The sequence below is a fragment of the Neopsephotus bourkii genome, unplaced genomic scaffold (assembly GCF_033783945.1).
Source record: "Neopsephotus bourkii isolate Nb327-2 ecotype Australia unplaced genomic scaffold, CSIRO-AGI_Nbou_v1 NB_53, whole genome shotgun sequence".
Lineage (NCBI taxonomy): Eukaryota > Metazoa > Chordata > Aves > Psittaciformes > Psittacidae > Neopsephotus > Neopsephotus bourkii.
Window position 1 is genome coordinate 517,382 of NW_026900570.1, and position 20,871 is coordinate 538,252.

At 40.2% G+C, this 20,871-nt stretch overlaps 1 protein-coding gene across 4 annotated transcripts in view; it reads left to right on the forward strand.

The window, feature by feature from the left end:
* The window catches only part of LOC133209774 (sodium channel protein type 5 subunit alpha-like), a 212,753-nt gene that overhangs the window by 65,191 nt on the left and 126,691 nt on the right, over positions 1–20,871 (forward strand). For all 4 annotated transcript variants that reach the window (XM_061348581.1, XM_061348584.1, XM_061348592.1 and 1 more), the window contains exon 8: positions 13,556–13,619. In XM_061348581.1, coding sequence (XP_061204565.1) covers positions 13,556–13,619 — 64 coding nt within the window. The remainder of the gene's footprint in view (positions 1–13,555; positions 13,620–20,871) is intronic.

A 20,871-nucleotide genomic window follows, 5' to 3' on the forward strand; every position in this document is an offset into this window, starting at 1 on the left:
TTCAAGGCCAGGTTTGACGGGGCTTTGAGCAACCCGGTCTAGTGGAGGGTGTCCCTGCCTGTGGCAGGATTTTGGGACTAGATGACCTTTAAGGTCCCTTCCAACCCAGATCATTTTGTGAATGTGTGAGGTTATGTGTCTTCTCAGTGTCCCTGTATCAGAATCTTTTGTCGGCTGAAAGGGGAAAGACCTCTGTGCCAGAGCTAAATAACCACACTGGACCTATGCTGACTGGTGATGAGCCTGCTGACATGTTTTCCCATGCATGCTGTCTGTGCTTCCAGCTTGGAGATGAGTGAGTGCTCATGGAGCAAGTAGATATCTGTGCACCTATGATGAAGTAAGGCACTTCATGGCTCCTCCATCCACAGATAACTGACAGCTGTGTGAGGTGTTGCTCTCCCTCTTTCAGAGGCACTGAGAGCTCATATGGGGATGGCTGGAAGTATAAAGCCCAGCAATAAAGGTGAAGAGGTGAAATGGAGCTGTAAAGATAGTCTGGCTCTCTGGAAATGGAAGTAGGGTAAAAGTACTGCTGCATAGTCTCTATAAAAATACAGTTAATGTCAGGGCCAACTGCAGCATTTCTTTAAATGGGTGGAATTGTACAGCTGCTCCAGCATACCATGAGCAAGTTTATTTGTGTGGTCCTGACACAAGGAGGAGAGAAGATGTTCCCATAAATCCATTTAGTAAATCCAGCAATGGTGAATATTGTCATGAAAGTATACTTATTATCACTAAAGAAGATTTACCTACCTCAAAGATGATTAACTTGGTGACATAATGGATTAAAGTGAATTAAAGTTTGACCACGTAGTGCTAATAGTAAGTAATAATACTATCAATGAATGTTTTAATGTTTTCATAATATTTGAAAATGAAGAGACAGTGCATCATGGCAAACAGCCGTCAGTTATTGTGGATGGAAAACAAGGGTGGAAATAGTTGAAGTGAGTCAGTGCAGCAGACCCCTGAAGATGCAGAAGAAAAGTAGGTTTATAGGAGAAATGTACTTACCTCTGAACAAGAATGGTGAAGTGTTCCTCGAAATGCTGGGGAAGGTGGCATAGCTATTAGGCTAGGAAGAAAAATATTAAGTAGGATTTTCATTTAATGTTGACTGTTGTACTAAAGCAAATAAGAAATGTAAGGACTGGCTCATTTTGTAACTAGATGGAATAGTGCTTTATATTTCATTTTGCGTAAGTATTATGGTGAAATGAAGTGACTCTTTAACAGAATAGTACTGACCACAATTTAATAAGAGTACAGATTTCAAGTACTGCAGGGAATTAAGCAATACATACAGTTAGATTAAAGTGTAGGCAGACCAAATTAGATAAAAAGAGGAATATATTAAGAAACAGAGTAGTGTCAGTGTTTATTCTGAAGAACTAGAGAAGAAAATTGGCCAACATGTTGAGAAGTAGAGTTCACTCAAAGGGAGCACAGACAATTACAAAAGCCCTCTGGAGATTTCAAAACCAGTGTGTCTGAGTCACTTACTTGGAGCAGGGATACCAATCTAAAAAGCAGAAAAAAACTTGAAGAGATTCATAATAATATTTGGAAAAAAAATAAGGCACGTAAAGAAATAAAGGTGTGAAAAACACTCAAAAGCAAAATTGGAAAAATGAACTGCTAAATCTGTCCATCTGGACACTAAAATAGAGAACCAAAAAAGAGTGATATGCCAGTTCTGCTCTTCTTGAAGAGTAAAAGTTTGCTTTGGATTCTTTGAGAGAGTTTTTAATGTTTTAAAGGACAGCAGGAAGCCTCTGAAATGGCACCAGCCTCCTCTTGTGCCTTTGAACCTTTTTTTCAGTGAATGGGGAAACAAAAACGAGTGAAACCCCTTAAAAGGGTAATACAGTGAAGAATTGCCTGGTGCTGCAGAGGAAATAGCTGAGAGGCTTAGTCACAATGTGCAAAGAAAGATAACAACTTGGGTTTCAGTCTTTCTCAGTCCTTTATATTGAGAGATAACTGTCTGACACAGGCACTTGGTACAGGAGACATTTTGGTTTTGTAGAAGGCCTGGGATAGCTTCAGCTATGCTTTTTTATTCAAAACTGACTTGTCATCTGGTCTAAATTGTACCAACTTTCCTTAGCAACTTTCAGCCCCCAGGCAGGAATTTTTTTCACATCTATCTAGGGGAAAAATGTCAGTTTATGAATTTTTGTGCATTATCATCAGCTTAACTGCAAATATGTGGTAACACTTGATTTTTGGTTGATCTTTGAGGAAATAACCACCATGCTCCCAGGGTTCAGGTGTTGTCATTGAAAGCTTAATTCTGTGAAAGAAACTTCCTCTAAGCTACTGCAGGTGCTTTCTCTCAGCAGTTATTGGGCACAGCAGTCATAATAAGGTGAGAGGGTCACCTTAATAGGGTGCTTGGTCTCTCCTCACCTCATAGAGGAGATGCAGATCTATAACCTACCTTTTGGTGGGCATGTCTATCTCATGATGAACAAGAGAATTTTTCTGTTCTTTCCTCCAATTTAAATTACTCTAGTTCTTCACAACTTGCATACCTACCGTAAGAACTAGGCTTATCAATGAAGTTATTCTCATCTGGTTTTGCCTCCAGTGAGCAATGCTTACCACTGCAAACATAGGAATGGGAAAAAGGCATATTAAGGCAGAGGCACCTTACCGGGTCTCCCAGCCTCCTTCACAGGGCCATTCTTTGCCGCTATGAATGGAGAGTGGGATAGGGGACAGATGAGCATTACATAGAATCAGGCTAAAAGATTCTCAATGTCAAGTGCTGATGGCAAAGTTAAAATGGAGGCACAGTTCATTCATCTGGGAAAACAATGACTACTGGTAAGTAACTTTTTTCCTACCTGAGGGACTACATTCAATAATATCAAGAAGGATTATTTAATAATTATTAATAATGACAGACCTTTGATTCTGAAGATATAGGTGCAGCAGTGCTCATACATAAAAATGAAATACAGAGGAAAAAATGTAGAAAAAATAGTGATACTTATGTCAACAGTATTATGAAAATTACGTAATGAATATATCAATATCAAAGTTATTGAGCTATCAGTTATCTTTAGGAGAGCTAATAGTTTAGAAATACCAGCTGATTTAAACCTGCAAGCTTAATTCCAATACTTGTAAAGTTTTCTAGGAAAGCAGCTTCAAATAGCATGCTTGAAAGCCTGTCTTAGGTTGTAGGGTTTAAATTAAAGATGTATTTGATGAAGTGAAGCTTTATGAATGTGTGAGTTACAGTGGGTTGAAAGCTACATGAAGTCAGATATGTCACTGGCTTAGAGGGAGAAAAGATGGACTGAGTGTATTTGATTCACACGGCTGATGACTGTAGAATCTTTAATGTCATTTATGTATTCCATTACTAAAATGGATTATTGACTAGCTAGTAAGTAGAAATCTGAGTTTAAATAGTGTGTTCTTTTGTAGAGCAGGGCTCAATGTAAATACTGAATGCATAAAGAAAAAACCTGAAAGAACAGTAAAATTATTCTAAAATCACACATGAAATTATAGTCTCAAACCCCAGTATTTTCTTTTCCTTTAAACTAAACACCCTACATAAGACACTGTGAAATGGTCTTGTTTTCAAAATGTTCTATATGTGTTTCTTCTCAAAATCAGTATCTTGTAAGATAAAATAGAACCCTGTAATTTTCTTTCTATAATCCTGTCCAAACTATTGAAATAAATAAAAAAATGCTTGAGCTTTATTAGCCTTTTACTGGGAGGAATTGGCTGCTATTTTTATAACTTAAACCAAGACTTTTCAGGGTTTGTATTTTTTATTCTAGACTAGTTTCTGGCATTCATTTCATGGCAGTGTTTTTTCTGTTCTTCTGAAGCCAAACTGTGTAGGTAACAAAGGTCTGGAAAACAAAAGAAAAAAAACCACAAACCCTTTAATTAAAATGAAAACATAAATGTAATACCTGTTTTGTCATCTCCAGTTAGACCTGTTTCAGGTGCTATATTTAGAAAGATGTATAAAAAGATGTAAAAAAATACGTTAAGCTTAGGCCCTTATTTTAGGTACCTGGTCTTTCCAGCCTCCAGTTACATCCAGCAAAGAGACAGGAGTAATTTGGAGACAGAACTTTCTAAGGTGGCCTCTGGAGGAGCCTGCTTTGTTTTCTGTCCTTTAATTACACTAGGCTGCTTAGGGAGATGCCTGAGGTTGAGGAACGCAAACACTCTGCACAGGTTACCTTTGGTTGCAGAGAGATTTACTGACTGATATGATACCCAACCATGGTCTTCTTGGGCACAGGATCACAGACTTGTGAGAAGCAGCTGATCTCGAGCATGGTGCGAATGCTATCAGAGCCAGGCTGACTGCTCCAAGTTGATACATCAGGAGTGGTTCCAGACCAATGTGAAATAATTCTAAAGCCTTTCAACATCCTTCTCATTGATACTGTAGATGTAATGCCCTGTTGAAATAGCAGGCATGGATGTTGAGGCGTATATCTGTGGATATATAGAAATATATGTCTGTGTATGCATATGTATCTTCTGTAAGCTCTGTGCCTGATTATTAGCTCTGCCTGAGGAATTGCATCATTTTTGCTTTCAGAACCACTGAAATGGAACTGTATGAACAGATATTCTGAAATTGCATGAGAACTGCATAGAAAATAATGATGTCCAAGTCAGATAATAAATGCAGCAAGTTTGGGGAGAGCTAAAGTGTTCGAGGTGTTGTCTGAAGTGGTAATAGAAGACAGCGAGTGATGAGTAATTATGGAGGTGGGAGGAAAGAGGGAAGCAATGAATCAGGTTGAGACTGGAATAGGTGTTTTATTATTTATGATTGTATATGAACTGATGATTAAGACAAAGAATCTCTCTAGGCTTTCAGACTGTGCTTGTCAGTGTGGAATCTCTTCACGTTCCTCCACTGTTAATTGTAAATATTGTGGCTTTGTTCGGGTGCTGTGGATCTTACGATAAAAAGCTTCATAAATGCTCAAACCTTAATGCTCTGATGTGTTATTAACGTGGGTATTGTACCTGTGCACTTCAATGTTTTAAGCTAAATAGAAGAAGAATGTCACAGCAGAAGTGCAAGAATCGTAAAAACATAAGAATTGGTACTATTGTGCCCAACACAGTCCCTTCCCAACCATTCCATAGGCTTTTTTTTATTTTGTCTTGTGGTGAAAGAGTGAGTTCTTATCCTGGAACAGTTTGGGAAACAGCAGTATTTGTCCTCCAGTTAATTTGTTTTGCTCTCATCACTGCATTACTGCTCACAGACAGATCTGCTAGAGAAAAAATCTGATATGGAATGATGAGACTGGACATTTTCAGGTTTTCTGCACCTTCAAATTGTTTGTAAACTACCAAACTAACATACCACTTAACTTGCACAGTGATGTGCATTTGAAGGGACCTCATCTGTGCCCTTTGGAACCTGTCTGTTGACTTCTGCTTCCTCTGGGTTCAGCAATAACATGCCTTGTAAAGTCAAGAGATAGCTTTTGTTTATAAATCTGGACACTTAGCCTAGGTGCACTGTGAGCCCACCAGCAGAGGATGGCTTGCATTGCTGCTTTCCCTTATTGCACTGGTTTTAAGGAATAAGGAAAGAAATATTTTCTCCTGATATTTTTCATCCACTCTGAATTCACCCAAGTGAGGTGAGGATAAAATTTGGGAATTGCCAGGCTCAGTGTGGCCTTGGTGTACCTAAGCAGCATCTGTCTTTGACATGGAGCAGCCCCACATGTTCCAGAAGAAATCAGTAGAGCCTGAAGTATAGATATTTTTCAAATTTTTTATTAACATTAACTGTTATCTCTACATATTCTTATCTATGTAAGTAACAAATCTCTCTTGAATGTTTTGGCCACAGGGACAGCCTGCAGCGGTAACTTCAGCAGCTAAAATGCAAGTGTAGTAAAAGAGATTTCCTTTATCTTTACCTTTGAACATTTTTATTTTATTTTTTTTTTAAATATCCCTCCCCTCCATTTCCTTAGGGCAAAAACCATTCTGTGACTGGAAGCACTAAAGGCTCCCTCTTCTCGTTTTCTAGAATGCGTGCTATTTTTTATTTTGATAGTCACCCGTTTTCTAAGATAAAAGATCTCAATTTTTTCAATTGCTCTTCTTATTGAACATTTCCCAGTTATTATCATTATTTACTTCTCCATACCCTTCAGTCCAGCAGTAACCCTATTGAAAGCAATGCTGTGATCTGTCTTCTGGATTATGGAATCATAGAACCGTTTAGGTTGGAAAAGACTGTAAGAAAATCTAACAGTGCCAAGTCCACCACTAAACCATGTCCTGAAGCACCACATCTACATGTCTTTTAAATACCTCCAGGGATTCTGACTCCACCACAGCCCTGTGTCTGACAGTCCTTTATGTGAAGGAATATTTCCTGATATCCTCCCTTGGTGCAGCTTGAGGCCATTTCCTCTTGTCCTAGCACTTATTACCTGGGAGAAGAGACCAACACTCACCTTGTTACAACTTCTTTTCAGGGAGTTGTAAAGAGCGATAAGGTCTCCTGTGAGCCTCCTTTTCTCCAGGCTAAACAACCTGTTCCTTAAGACTCCCCTTGTAAGACTTGTGCTCCAGACCATTAGTCAGCTTCATTGCTCTTCTGTGGACACACTCCAGCACCTCAGTGTCTTATAGTGAGGGGCTCAGAACTGAACACAGTATTTGAGGTGCAGCCTCGCCAATGCTGAGTACAGGGGAATGATCAGTGCCTTGGCCCTGCTGGACACACTATTCTGATACAGGCTAGGATGCTGTTGGCCCTCTTGGCTGCCTGGGCACAAGCTGGCTCATGTTCAGTGGTCATCAGTCAGGACCCCCAGGTTCTTTTCCACTGACCAGATTTCCAGCCACTCTTCCCCAAGCGTGTAGCATTGCATGGAGTTACTGCGGCTCAAATGCAGGACCCAGCATTTTGCCTTGTTGAACCTTATACCATTGGCCACAACCCACTGATCCAGCCTGTCCAGATTCTTCTGTAGAGACTTCCTCTGCTCAAGCAGATCAACACTCCTTTCCAGCTTGATGTCATCTGCACTTGATCCCCTTGATCATTGAAAAAGATATTAAACAGAACTGGATAAGACAAACCACTAGTTTATGGGTTGTTCCCAGTATAATACCCCATCCTGTTCCTTGTGCATCTCAATATTACACTTTTTATTTTTCTTTTTTACTGCAGCCTCATAGTACATGAAAACATTGGCTAAGGATCCCTAAAATCCTCCGTATATCCTACCTGACCTGATACAGGGAATTTAAAATTTAACAAGGTTATGGATGGTGAAATTTTTCTTCTCTGCTGTACTTCACATTCTGGCAACATCGTATTTCCCTTTGCGTTTCTCCACTTGTTTTGTTTTGGGTTTTTTTTTTTTGTGTGGTTATTTGTGTGATTTTTTGTTGTTGGTGGTGGTGGTGGTTTGGGGTTTTTTTATTTTGTTTTTGGTGAAATAGTGTTCCTCATTCAGTCCTGGCCTTGGACTTAATTTACTGGGAAAATAATGTGTATAGTACATTTTGTCACCTCTCTGCTTACACTCTCTTTCCCTTGTACTTACAAGTGTAATAAAGTGGTGCAGATGCAGCCCTCTGTCAGCTTGCAGGGATACTGAACATTGGCTTTTCATCTTAACATTTGTCTTCTGTCTCTTAGTCTTTGATCCAATTCATTTGTTTTCTATATCACAGTACAAGCAGGAGTATTTTCTTCTATTTTTTGGCATCTGTCTGTAATCACAAATGCATTCAACCCTTGTGGCAGCTTTTGATTTTAATTCTTTTGTGTGAAACATATAAAAACCTCCACAGAACCTCTACCAAACTTCTGGAGAGCGCACTTCAGCATTTTGCTGCCTATTCATGTGAAGTGTATGTCTAAACAAGTGGTGCCAAATATGCTTTTAGTTACGTGCTATGCAGCCTACAGCCCTAAGAGAATGGGTCTGTGTCACTGGTCAGACACTGAGACATGGAAGGAGGGTATTTGAAGATGTTTAAAAGCCAACATGCATGTTTATTGCTAGACATTGTCTCCCGTCTCGTCTTCCTTGGGATACTCATGGACTTGGCATGGTCCCCATGTGAATCTGACAGCATCCAAATTCTCTGCTCCCCTCTAGTCCACAGCTCCAGGTGCTCCTGATGTGTTTTTCCTTCCCTATACAGGCAGCACAAGGCAGGTACTGTGGATCTTTGAGGCTTTCAGATACTCTTCCTAGCAAAGGAGCCATCTAGCAGAGGGCTTGATTGATTTTTTTAGTGGCTTTTTCTCAAAGAGGGAAAAAGCTGTACTATCAAAACTGGACACATTTTCTGTGCTGTGGTGACTGCTGAGTCCTCACTGACAGATTTCTTCTTTGACTTGTTTTGAGCATGGGGAGAAACACTGATAGGAGCCTACCAGAGATACTCAAGTTTATGGAGACTACTTCCCTCCTAGCACCTTCTTGTATAGTTTCCTATGACCTCCTCCCAGCCCCTCTGTACTTCCTGCAAGGTAGCTCATGCCCAGAGTTCAGGGCTGTGTTTACCCTAATGTCATGGATCAGCCAATTTTCTCAATAAAAAAAGTTGGCCTCTTGTTCTCTGCCCCCTCTACCCACCAGCCATCCACACAATTAACTTGTCCTGATCTGCTTTTAATCAAAGTTTTGCAAATGTCCTTCCAGATGGTTATGAGTGAGGTGGCATGAGAAAGCTGGGCTAGAAGCAAGTGCCGGGTGGAAAAGGGAGGGAAGAACGGGAAGCAAAGAGAAGGGAATACCCAGCAGAAAGGCCAGCAGCAGCAAATGCCAGGGGACAGCAGAGGACAGCCAGATCCTCTGTCATGGGATGAGCAGCAGGAGAGTAACTGATTATTATAATTATTCGCAACCCCTTTTAGCAGGGAAGAACTAACTGGAAGTGCCATTTATTCCCAAGCATTCTTCCCTAATAATACCCTTAATACAACCTGTTCCATTGCTTTTGTGAGGCATGTTTTTCATTTTCAAACTCAATTTCATTTATTAGAGACTTCACTGTGTGTGACACAGTGTGCACACATCAAGTGCAGCAAGGATTTGTTTTAATTATTATGTATTACCAGGAGGTACAGTGTGTTTGTGCCGGTGGGCGAAAGGGTGACAAGGGGGTGTTATCTATTTTGTTTCTGTGTCATGTATCACAACTGTAAGGTGATGGGGCTTTCTGAATGGCATTTTAGATTTGGAATCGGGAGGTTTGATGGCTGTCAGTGCTTTGTGCCAGCCACAGCACAGGGAGAAAGTCTCCAACCAGCAAGCACTCGTGTGGCTGCAATAAATAGTCTGAGATAACAGACACCTCTCTGGAGTTTTTGTTAGAAAGTCAGCCAGAGGACTCTTCTCTGAGTAGTGACTAATGATATTTGAATGCTGCTCTTCATGCAAGTGTGATATAGGGCTTTTTTCAAATTGGAAAGAATTTGTTGCAAGATGAGTCAAAATAACATTTCACTTTGGTCTTCAAAGGACAAACAGAAGCTAGATTCAGCAACTGGTTTTGAAGCTGACTCTAACCTTTTTTATTTTTCAGAATGGGAAAGTTTTCCTTTCCTTTGCACAGAAATGAAGAGGCCTTCTGCCCTGCAGCTCTATACATTGGCTTTTTTCTCAGTGGTGTGATGTAGGCGTGAAAAGTATAAGCTGGAGCATAATTGTAATGTTTTAATTAGAATATTTTTTTTTTTAGGATGCTTGACTTTATTTTTTAACTTGACAACTGGAGCCATTGTGAATGTTTCCTCTGATAGAATTACCTGGAATGGGAGGGAGCAATGCAGAAACCTGAGATATTGATAAACCAGAAAAAGTGTAGAATGAAACAGCAGGAATGATGAGAAGCTTGAGGAATTGACTGGAAAGAAGACATTGAAATAATATTCTACAGGAATTTGTATATTTCCTCACTACTTGCATACAGCAACCTTAAAACTAAGGTCAATGCTATGTGCTTTAAACAGTGTAGGAGATAGGGCATGGTCTTGTAGGAGACACAGCAACTCATGGTGTTAGATGAGGAAAGAATGGGGTGATAGGTTTTCATCTTCATAATGCTGTTACAAATTTAATCATTAAGTGACACTGGTGGTTAGGGCTGCTACCAAGCTTCTTGGTGTCCCTTGAAAGCCAGGAGCTCTAAAGCTGTTGGAGAGGTTGAATTACTCTGGGTTAATGTAAATGTAGCTGAAGTGGATTAGTGAACATTATTTCCTGGGCTGTGTTTAGTATAAGGTCCCTTCACTGGTGATGGGGAAAAGCAGACATTACTCCAGTATACAGTGATGGAGTTTTGCTGCCTGGGCTTTGTGTCGCATCTAAAGACTACCATCAAAGGTGTCCCTACCAAGTAATAATGTAAAGTATAACAACTGTGCTGAGTAATATTTGCTATTAACCCTTTCCTGAAACCAATTAAGGGAATTCATTAGAGGAGTGCTTATTTTTTGATGCTATAGGTGTGTTAATACAAAGGAAGATGTGATCAACAGTAGATGGAGGTAAACCTCTATTATTTTCCATCAAACTGGTACAAGTGCTACTTACAGTGCTGTTATGGTAGTGTAAGCTTTGTCGTACCGTGTACACAGTAAGGGGTGTGGGTTTGAGCCACATCTTTTCTGTCATTGGTGCTTGAGCCACTTTGGCTGAAGCAGTTCCCGCTATCTCACTGCCCTTTGCAGGCAGACAAAACTCTGTAAGAAGGTAATAAGCTGCTTGTGAGAACTTACTTTGCAGGATTATTTTACTGAACTTCTAAAACACCTCTAAAACATAACCCTTGGGAAAACAACACCTGCATATGGACTCATCATACACCTTTTTAGTGGCAAGAGAATCAACCTAACACAAATAATACTACATCAGGAGCACTGGAGATACAGGGTGTTGGTGTGTATTTATAAGGCTCAGGCACAACTGTGTGTATGTTTTGGAGAAGATAGCATCTGGTTATTAGAAAACATATTTCTATTGATTTTTTTACTGGCAAGAAATGTTCTGCATTATTGAAAAATAGATGAGTTTATTGGGCAGCAATGGAGTAAATAATGTGACTGATCAGAAACTGATATGAAGCTGGAGTTATTCTGACCATTTCTTTTTATTTCTTTTAATATGATCAAGTAGTTATCTTAATCTGGAAATCCCAGTAGAAAAGTTCCTAAAAGGCATTGTATACACTATAACTGTGTTGTGACATCAACATTTCAGTAAAGCTGAATTAAAAAATTAAAAAGGAATTTTATGGCCATGTTAGAGTTAACTGATGGAAAGCTGAGGCCATGGGGTAATATGATACTAAAGTGGTTTGTTCTTAAAAGCAAGAGTAATGACCGTTTGCTTCTTAAAGACCTCTGATTGCCTGGCATGCTTGATTGAAATCCAGACCAACTTTCTTTGAATGACAAATTGATTGTTGTGTGCATTTTTGATAATGCAACAATTTGTCTCTCTGGGTACAATACTGTAATCTGTCTTTCATTTATCAATAGGGAATCACCAGACTGTCTTTTCCTTGGCCTGAGGTTTGGCACTCTAGCTGTGATGCTCTGTTGTGCAGTTGCAGACTGTGGTTAAGATACCCCCTCCCAGCAGCGTCTAAGTACCAGTTCCTCAGCATGCAGTTCATTGCACTCTGGCACCTACCATATCACTTGTCTTAGAAATAAAAAGGTTTCACACAACAGCACACCACAGAACATTATTTGTCCTTGAGATTTTAAATTTCTTTTTTGTACACAGAGTCTACTTTTCCTGCTTATTTCTGTGCACTGACTCTCTTCTTGTCTTCTGATTTGACTGCCCAGGAGGTGTTAGTTTGTTCTTAAACCATCACTGTGCTCCAGAGCTTCAGTCAACCCTTAAACAAAGTGGTCTGATGGGTTTGTGTCCCTAACACTGTGTATCACAAATATGATATTATCTGTCTTGGGAAAAGCAGATGTCTTTCACCAGCAGAAGTGGAGGGTGAAGGGAAATTGAAGACATGGCATCCTTTCGCCTTCTTTGGTCGTTAATCACAGATTTTTAACCATACTGAACAGCTGGGTGTTGCTGTCAGTCAAGATGTTTCTGTAGGAAACATACATGTAAGACAAAGTGGAAAAGCATACAGTCTGAGCAGGATATATGCTCTGATAACTTGTGAACACTATCACGTGCCCTCATAACCACAAGCTCATGGACAGTAATTCCCTTTTGGCATGCAGCAGGGCAGGGCTTTTCCACTGCTTGCAGCTTATTGAGAAAGCCACAGCACATCTGTTCGGTGGCTTGAGCCATTGAGCATTCTTTGCATAGCCTGCCTGGATAAGCTGTCACTCTTGATTTTTTAAAAACATTTCACAGGAGAGGGTTAGCCTAGAATGGAGAACCTCTTCTGATCATTATCTGCAGAGGCCCCTCTGCTCACAAACACATGCTGCATAGTGCTGCCACCGTCATGTCTTCCATCAACAGGGGATCATGTCCTCTCTGCTGCAGCAATTCACACCTGATTATCTACCTGCCATCAGTCAGCAGCTGGTCTCCACTTTGCATGTATTAGGTTTCTAGATCAATGCTTTTATCCATTCTTCCATGCTGCCATACAGGTTTTAGAGATGCTCCTTACAGCATCTCCTTTTCTTCAGACTCTCTCTGGAAAACTGATTTTACTTTTTCCATTTGAGAAGCTGGCCTCCTGTTCTGTTTCTCTGAATGTTAGGCATTGTTAACTGAGGAGAGAAGAGAGAGTTTGTACACAAAGGCTCTCATTAGCCTTAGGTGATGTTAATTTCCTTAAGAGTCAGTGATAGTCAAGCAGGGAATGATCCAGAGCACTTAAATTTACCTTACTCTTCTGAGTTTCCCTGGAGAAGTGTCTGTCTCTCTCCATTGCCATTATAGATGACTATGTTGATAAACATTTGTCTTTATGAATACTTCCTAGTTTGTTTGATATTTAACAGGGTGCTTTTTTTCTGTTTCTTTTGCTTTATAGTGTGTGTTTTCTATGCTGAGGAGAATCCACCAGATTGGGGGGGTGGGCTGCTTTGTTAGCATTATTGCATTTTGACCTATAGCTGGTAACAATTTTGAACTGAGTCAGGAATTTCTACTACAAATTTCAGTTCATACATGCCTTAACAGTACAGAGCCTAAAACTTACAGGCAAGCTTACGGTTTGGTTTCAGTACATAGTGCTGTACTGAATTCAGTAACAATGTTCTCAAACAGCCAGGGACATGGACCATGTATCATTCAAACATTGCCCACAGACCCAATGCCATCTTAGTAAAACTGTCAGATTTGGAATAGAAACAGCAAGTATTTAAAGAGTTGAAAAAATATATTTGTTTTAAAAAATTGTAGAAATCAAAGTCAGCAAAACAAAGCAAAAGCATGCCATTCATCTCTCAGTTACTGTTCCAATTGAATATGCTGGTTGGTGTATGATATTTTTAAATGTGTTCATTCCCAGAATGTAGTTATTAAAAGCTGTTTCTCTATATCTGTTGCAGTGAACTATTTCATAAAAAATGGTACAGAAGATGTGTTACTGTGCGGCAATAGCACTGATGCTGGGTAAGTACTTTAAAAATATCTTTATTTCTGGTTTATTTTTGTTGCATTGTTCTGTTGTTAGCTTGTTGGGGGAGTTTTTTCCTACTTTTTCTTTCAGGTCTGTCCACTTCCACTAGCATGAAGTAGATATTTCCACTTCCTTGTGTCAGTCATAATAGGAGAGAGGATAATTACAATATTGCTCATGGTGATACAATTTTCTGAACTGCAGGGAATAGGAATTTGTATGTCACTTATTCATGTCTAAAATTTTTAGGGCTTTATTACACTTCTTTTTCAGTACATTTAAATTTCTCAGTATAAAAAAGAAATAGAACTAAGTAACACTAAGCCTGAGTGAAGAGTATTTTAAAGGAAATGAACGGGGGTGGAAACCGAACAGCTGGAGGGATTTAGACTGACAATGAATTCTGGGCTTTTGGCAAAGGAAGATAAACAAATCAACAACTCTGAGTCCCCAAAATAGCATGCTTTGGAGGTGGGAAGGTACTCAGTTTGAGTTGTGATCTGTATTTGTACATGGTATCTTTATAGGCTATGTGTATTTCATTTTCTCATAGAATAGAGAGTGAAAGGAACCAGAATGGTTCCTGTGGTATACTAACTTACTCTGCATAAAGGACTTTATTGATATCCCTACTATTTGTAGATGCTAATATTTCCTGCTGCATCCAGTCCTCAGGGTCTAAGCACATTGTCCAAGAGTGTGGTTTTATTTGACAGGTTCTCACGGCCTTGATGGAAATGGAAGAGTTCAGATGGGTTGGATAGAGGTGGGCTCGTAAGCTGTGCAAGGACTGTAGGCTGCTAGGAGTTGTAGAAAAAGTAAGAAAAGACCTTAGAGTGATGGGATAGATGAGCTTTTGATCTAAATATGTGAGAGTATTTGAACCAAGGAGGTGGATGACCTAGGTCAAATGAGGGGAGCAGGTGAGATGATCTGCTTTTGGAGGGAGACGTTCTCTGTTGGTAGAACTAAATGTGGAAGAGTGAAAAAAATAGTTTAAATTAGGAATAACTTCATGTGAAAAGAGGCACGTGTGTGCCAGGAGACAACAGGAAGGTGAAGGGAAGACAAAAACGAATTTTCTTTTGGACAGGAGAAAAGCCATGGGGTTCTGGAGTAAGACAGTTTACTTTCTGCTGCCACTGTCTATATCTGTATTTACATAAGACAAAGGGAAAGCTGAAGTGTCAGCCTTCCCTCCGCATGTTTTGTGTATCTGATCTGTATTGCCAGTCTAATTTAGACTGTAAACTCCTTGGGCAAAGGGCCATGTTTTCCTCTTTCTTTGTTCCACAGAAGGTACAATGTCAGCATTCATTAATTAAGTGCTTTGTTGATTGTAATACATGGCATTTATCTAGGCTCAGGCTGGACTCCAAGACTATTGGGATGTTTCCTGGGGATCCCAGGGTTTGGCAATCTACCTATGCTGATGGACTTCAGCCTTTACTAGCCAACAAACAGTAATACTGAGAAAAAAATGTTCTACACAGCAACTGTATTTTGCATATCATAAAATATTATTCATTGTTTTCTCTGACCTAACTGTGGTGGGGACAGGCTGCTAAAATCATAAGCAATGTTGAAAAGGTTGATTAGATTATGGATAGTTCGTGAGGCATAGTTTAGGGACTACTGTTTTGGAATTGTCCAAGTGATGGGAAGTTACATACCAATCTGATAGCAATCGAGCATCTATATATTGGTAGCCTGTATGGATTTAAGGGTTCAGTTCCAGCAAGGCATTTAGCAAAAGCACCCTATTTCCTTCCCTAAAACGTCAATAAATTGAAATGTTTCAGCAAAAATCCATAACTGGATAAAACTTCCAATGGAGGCACTATGCCCATGAGAGAGTCATGGCCTGAAACAGCCGGGGGAGAACTTACAGCTTTCGTGTATAAGAAGAGGAAAATGTCACACCCACACCTACAGCCCTCGTGCTTGTTTTGATAAATGCATCAAAACTATCAGTTTTGCCATTATGGAAAACCCTCTTTCCCTCTATACGTCAGTTTTCTTATTCAGCCTCTTGCTGTTTTAGTTGAGTCTTTAATACCACTGGGTGAGGTTTGGTTTTAAATGCCTAAAAATAGAGACTAAATATTCCAACTTGCGCTGTTTTTTTAACTCAGGACTAGCGTTTTCTTCTCTGTTATACATTGCACCGAGTTCCTGCTAGTCTTCCATTCCTGTTGTTTAAAGCCATGAAGATATTTAAGAAGATGATCCTAAGGCTTCAGGGGATTTGCAAAGTCATGTATTCCTGTCATGAATAGGGAGGCCATTATTTACAGGCTGATGTATCTGACAGAATGGTTTTGTTTTCTCTTATCCTTTAATGGTCAAAGCCAAGAGCAAGTGCATTCAATAGCAAAGCACAAAATCTGAACGTGTGGGATCTTTTGGGCCAGGTTGCACCACAGGATCCAGAAAGGTGAGTGAGGAGTGAGTGGATGCATCAGATTGTGGTTCCCCTGTCTATTAGTAATGAAATTAGTGACAAGTGAGGATGCTTAAATTGATAACTCGTCAAAGCATCAGGCAGGTGAGGTAGGGAAAAACAGCTGGCAAGTCTGAGTGTTCACAGTTTTTGTGGAGCTCGCCTCTACTCCCAGTTTGGAGATTGAATTTTTTAGCCTCTGGGGTCCATTGAGGACCTAAAGGAAATGCTGGGAAGCGGAGTGTCACTTCATCCCTCCCTCAGTGGACGGATTCCTTGTTAGAGTGAGTGATATCTGTGTTGTGGCCAAGATATTAAATACCAAGGTAATTGAAAAACCCATTTTAGTGCATTTTTAAGTGTGTTGATGACGCTCTGAGGTTTAGCTGGTTGCTGTTATTATAGAAGAGTAAAAATTATTAAAATAAAATCTAAACAAATCTACTACGGTAATTAGTAGGTGACAAGACTCAGATGGTCTGACATAAGAGTGTGTAGTAATGGAGACTGCAACCTGAGCTGGAGCAGCAAACCAAAATCAGCAGGGAAATGACCATCAGTGGATACTATATCACAGACAACATAATTATCTCCAAGGTGAAGGCTTTATTGCATTACTAGGAGGGATTGTGTTTTGAGCAAGCACCCAAACTGCCAATGAAGCAGGAGGTAATGGATCTAGCTAATATTGATTCTAGTTCAGAAGGGATCTGACCAAATGTATGTCACTCAACAGAAGTAAACCTGTCTCTAGTGCTTTACCTGGCAGTTGGAAAAAAATCCATTTATTTATGTTTTTAGGTATTCTCAAGCAACCTCAAGAAGCTACTATAAAAATCATGCTGCGGAGACATGTTAGAAATGTCAGGAGATGGCATATTAGTTGCACAAGGACTAACCTGTCTGTTGAATTTCTTGCGTGATGCCCTAGAGACTTCAGGATATCTGAAATTTGATTTTTCTTCATTTAATCAAATAGAACTTTTGTGCTGTTTTCTGTGTTGGTTATCCAACTGCTTTTTCCCCCTTGATGTACTGCAAGAATTTGCTTTGCATTTACAAGGAACAAAGAGTCCAATAGAAATAAGACGTAATGTTTGGAGAAGATAGAAAATCAAATGATTGTGATCAAAGATGTTCTTTGGCTTAAAGTGAACACTAGTGACGTGTGCTCAGTGTTTCACAACAAGCACATTCAGAGCACTACATTAATGGAAAAATCCTCTGCTCTGTGTATTGGTCAGACACTGGAAGCACTGCTAACAACAAGGCTCTTTTAACAACAAAAAAAAGTGTATTTGGGGAATTACTTATGCTTCTAGATGTATGTCAGGGTTAAATTTTGTTGTTCTTTTGGATGTGGCTGCACTGGGATTTATACAGGTTGGTTCTCTTTGCAGTTTCAGCTTACTTGATTTGATTCGATTTGATTAAAATAAATGGAGAAAGCTCAGGTAGTCCGATTTTCAAAGGGTTTACAAATTTGCTTTTCAATTTAATTCCCAGTGTATAGCTTATCCAATTTTGAACACTTTGTTTTTTTAGCCCTGAAAAAGGTCCAGTAAAGATCTCGTACAATCATTAGATATTTGGAAGATCTTAGTTTAGAGCAGAAGCTCAATGGTGTTTCAGTCTTTGTGACATCCAGTCTAAGCATCAAGTGCACCATGCTTTGCAAGGGCTATGGAACAGCAGGTGACAACAAGCAGCACCATACACCACCCATAACTGATCATCATGGGCCTTGTGAAGGCATCTACCCTACTGTGTGAAAGTGGCCCTAAGGGCAAAATTAACACGTCTCCATAGATGAGTATTCATGGTGACAGTGCCAAAGGGAAGGCATTGGATGCAATGCTTCAGGATGTGTTCAGGGATCTACAGGAAGGACAAAGCCCGGCACTCAGTGCCTGGCCCTGGGCAACGTACATGGTCAACACTAGGCAAGAAGCAAGGGAACCTCCAAAGGCACAGCTCTCAGGAGGAGATGCGGTCCTGTCCCATCTGCAGATCCAATGAGGCACCCTGCTAGAGCACATCAGCAGTGCCTCTACCAGTCATCGCCCAGCTGCTGTTGTCAGAGCCTATCTCCCAGTGTGTGGGCTGAGGGAGCCATTTCATGTCAGGCTGCACCAACCTGCTTCATGCCACCCATGCAATTACAGCTTGCTCCTTCTCCATGACTATTAACCATTCATTTTCATGAGATGACCAGTACTTACTGGAAAGTCCTGTGCTTCCCCATGGGGTAAAGACTTACAGGGCCTGCAGCAGCTTGGAATTATCTGTCTATGGGAAAGGAAGATACATTTCAGCTATAAAGCTTTTTCACTTTTATCCTGTTGTAATTTCTCATGGACATTTTTCTGCTGTGCTTAGACTGCCGTTTTTTCTTCCCCTTCTGCCTGAAGGTTTGGAAGAGCAATAGAAACAGCAAGGAAATTTGTCCATTAGGAGAAAGAGAAACAGACAAGATGCTATCAATGTACAGAGTAAACAAGCAGACAAAAAAAGAGAAACTCATCTTTGTTCTTTTCACTGTTTTGCTTGTAACTACAACAGAAAAGTGTGCATGTTTTAAGTCAATTGTGTCTCCTTCGGATCTCAAGGTCAGACTGCTTAATTTTTTTTTCCCCTTTCACATGATACGTGCCGAATATTCAGCTCATGGGCAGGAATAGTCTACGAGATCATACTGACAGTGAAAGCACATTTGCATCATGTCTGTACTGATATTACCAAAAAGACTAGTGAACAGGAAGGAAAAGCAGCCAGTAAAGCTACTTCAGGATGCAACAAGAAAGCACCTTTGGCAACTGCATCCTAGTAACTGTTGCTATAGAAACTTTAGCTACCTTTATCCTCACCATGACCTTGATTTTTCTTAGCAGGGTACATTAAAATAATGTACATTGTAGGGCAATATTCTATATGGTCTAGTAAACTCTGCTGTCACTGACCTTACTGCATATAAGAGGTGAAGGAATGACCACGTGGTGTAGTGCTCCTCAAAGTGCTGGAGTAATAACTTTTTCTAAAGTATCATCAGGAAAAAACTTTGTTTCTTGTTGTGTTGTGGCATTTTACTAAGGCAATTAATACCAACACATAAAATTGCACCAGATGCCTGTTTCCATGGTCACCATGAGTACCAAAAGCACTATTTTTATCGTAGTTTCTCCATGCCACCATACTGCTAGTGTACTCATTAAGGCATGTACAGCGATGCAGCACTTTGGTCTCTGTGCTATAGTAACATTCCTTTGCCTTTATGCATGCTCCACATGGTGATTTAAAGTCTGTTGCAAAGGCTTATCACACCTCTCAGGGTAGAGAAGAAACATGCACTGTATTTAGGAGCAGCACCACTATCAGATGCTTCCACCAATGTTACTTTGTACAGCCCAGTGCTTCAGCTCTTGTCCAGCTTTTGGCAGGGGGTGATTCTGGAACAATGTGCATGTCTGCCAGATGAACATGTCAGACAGCATGCTCTCCCACAGCTCTTAGTCCCCTGACTAAAAGCAAACGTGGCCAGTAACAGAACCACAGCTGTGCTGGAAATTGGGGAACTGCACCAGAGAATAATTCGCCCAGTTGATTATTTTATTCTGCTGCTGGCAATTAGGACCACTGCAGCTCTGAGTTGCCTGAACTTAAATCTGTAGCAATATTATTATCATTAATATTAATATTATTATTATCATAATTGTTTGGGGGTTTTTTGTAAGAAGACCTTAGATTCAGGCCATGCTGTGTTGAATACTGGAGAAGTAGGGGTGAGAAGAGCGCTCTCAGCTGGGAGGGCTTGTATTTCAGAGGTGCAGTCCGTGGATGGTGCTGTTAGTGTCTTATTTGTACATATATGCTCCTGGGGAGTGACAGGAATGGGTAAGGGCAGGAGAAACAACCAGTTGCAGGCGATCCCTGGCCTAGCCAACCTTGTCAGGCAATTGTGGTCTGGCAACATGTGTTTAACTTACTGCATGAATGAGTCCGTCACAGGGAATGGGATACTGGGGATCTTTGGCATGTGTTTACTGGGACTGGTGTGTTCAAAACACTCTCCAAATTCAGTCTGATGGGGTACAGCTGGCTGATGGGTGGGAAAGGATAGTGGAATAAGGAAGGGGGTACATTTCCCATATGTGGCTTCTTCAAATGTCACCAAAGGGAGGGTATTTTGGAAAGAATTAAGTGTGTTGTTTAAACTACCAGAGCTAATAATGTAATTACACCTCAGATTAGTAAGCAATGTTAATGAATTTATTACTGACCTTTAAGATGTACAGCATATGTTACATGAATTTAAGTAGAATCTGGTGTAAATCACATAAACTTTTCCATCTCCTTTGTGTTGGTTACAGTGACAGGAGAATGAGGAGGATTTGCTCATGGTGGGAAAGCCTCTCCCTTGATTATGAAAAAAACCATGAAGCAAGTATGTCACCTGAAAGATGCTGCAGGGGACGTGGGCATAACTTTAGGTATTATACAGGCTTAGGGGCAACAATAGCAGTCCTCACTCCTAGGGATCAGTTTTGTATTTGGAAGATCATGTCTCTGTAGCAGCAGTAGGGATTAAATCCAAATCCACTCAGTTCTTAAGGATAGGCAATATTACCTCTTAGTCAAAGCTGTAATAAGCTCATCAGCCACATGAGAGAAGCTGAGTTATTAGGGGCTACAGTCTTCATTAAGCAGTAATCTACCATTATGCTTAACATCATAAAAAAATACAGTGTCTGGCCACTGGACTGAGAAGAAATGAGAGTTTGCTTACCTTGCTGCAGTGTGAAATC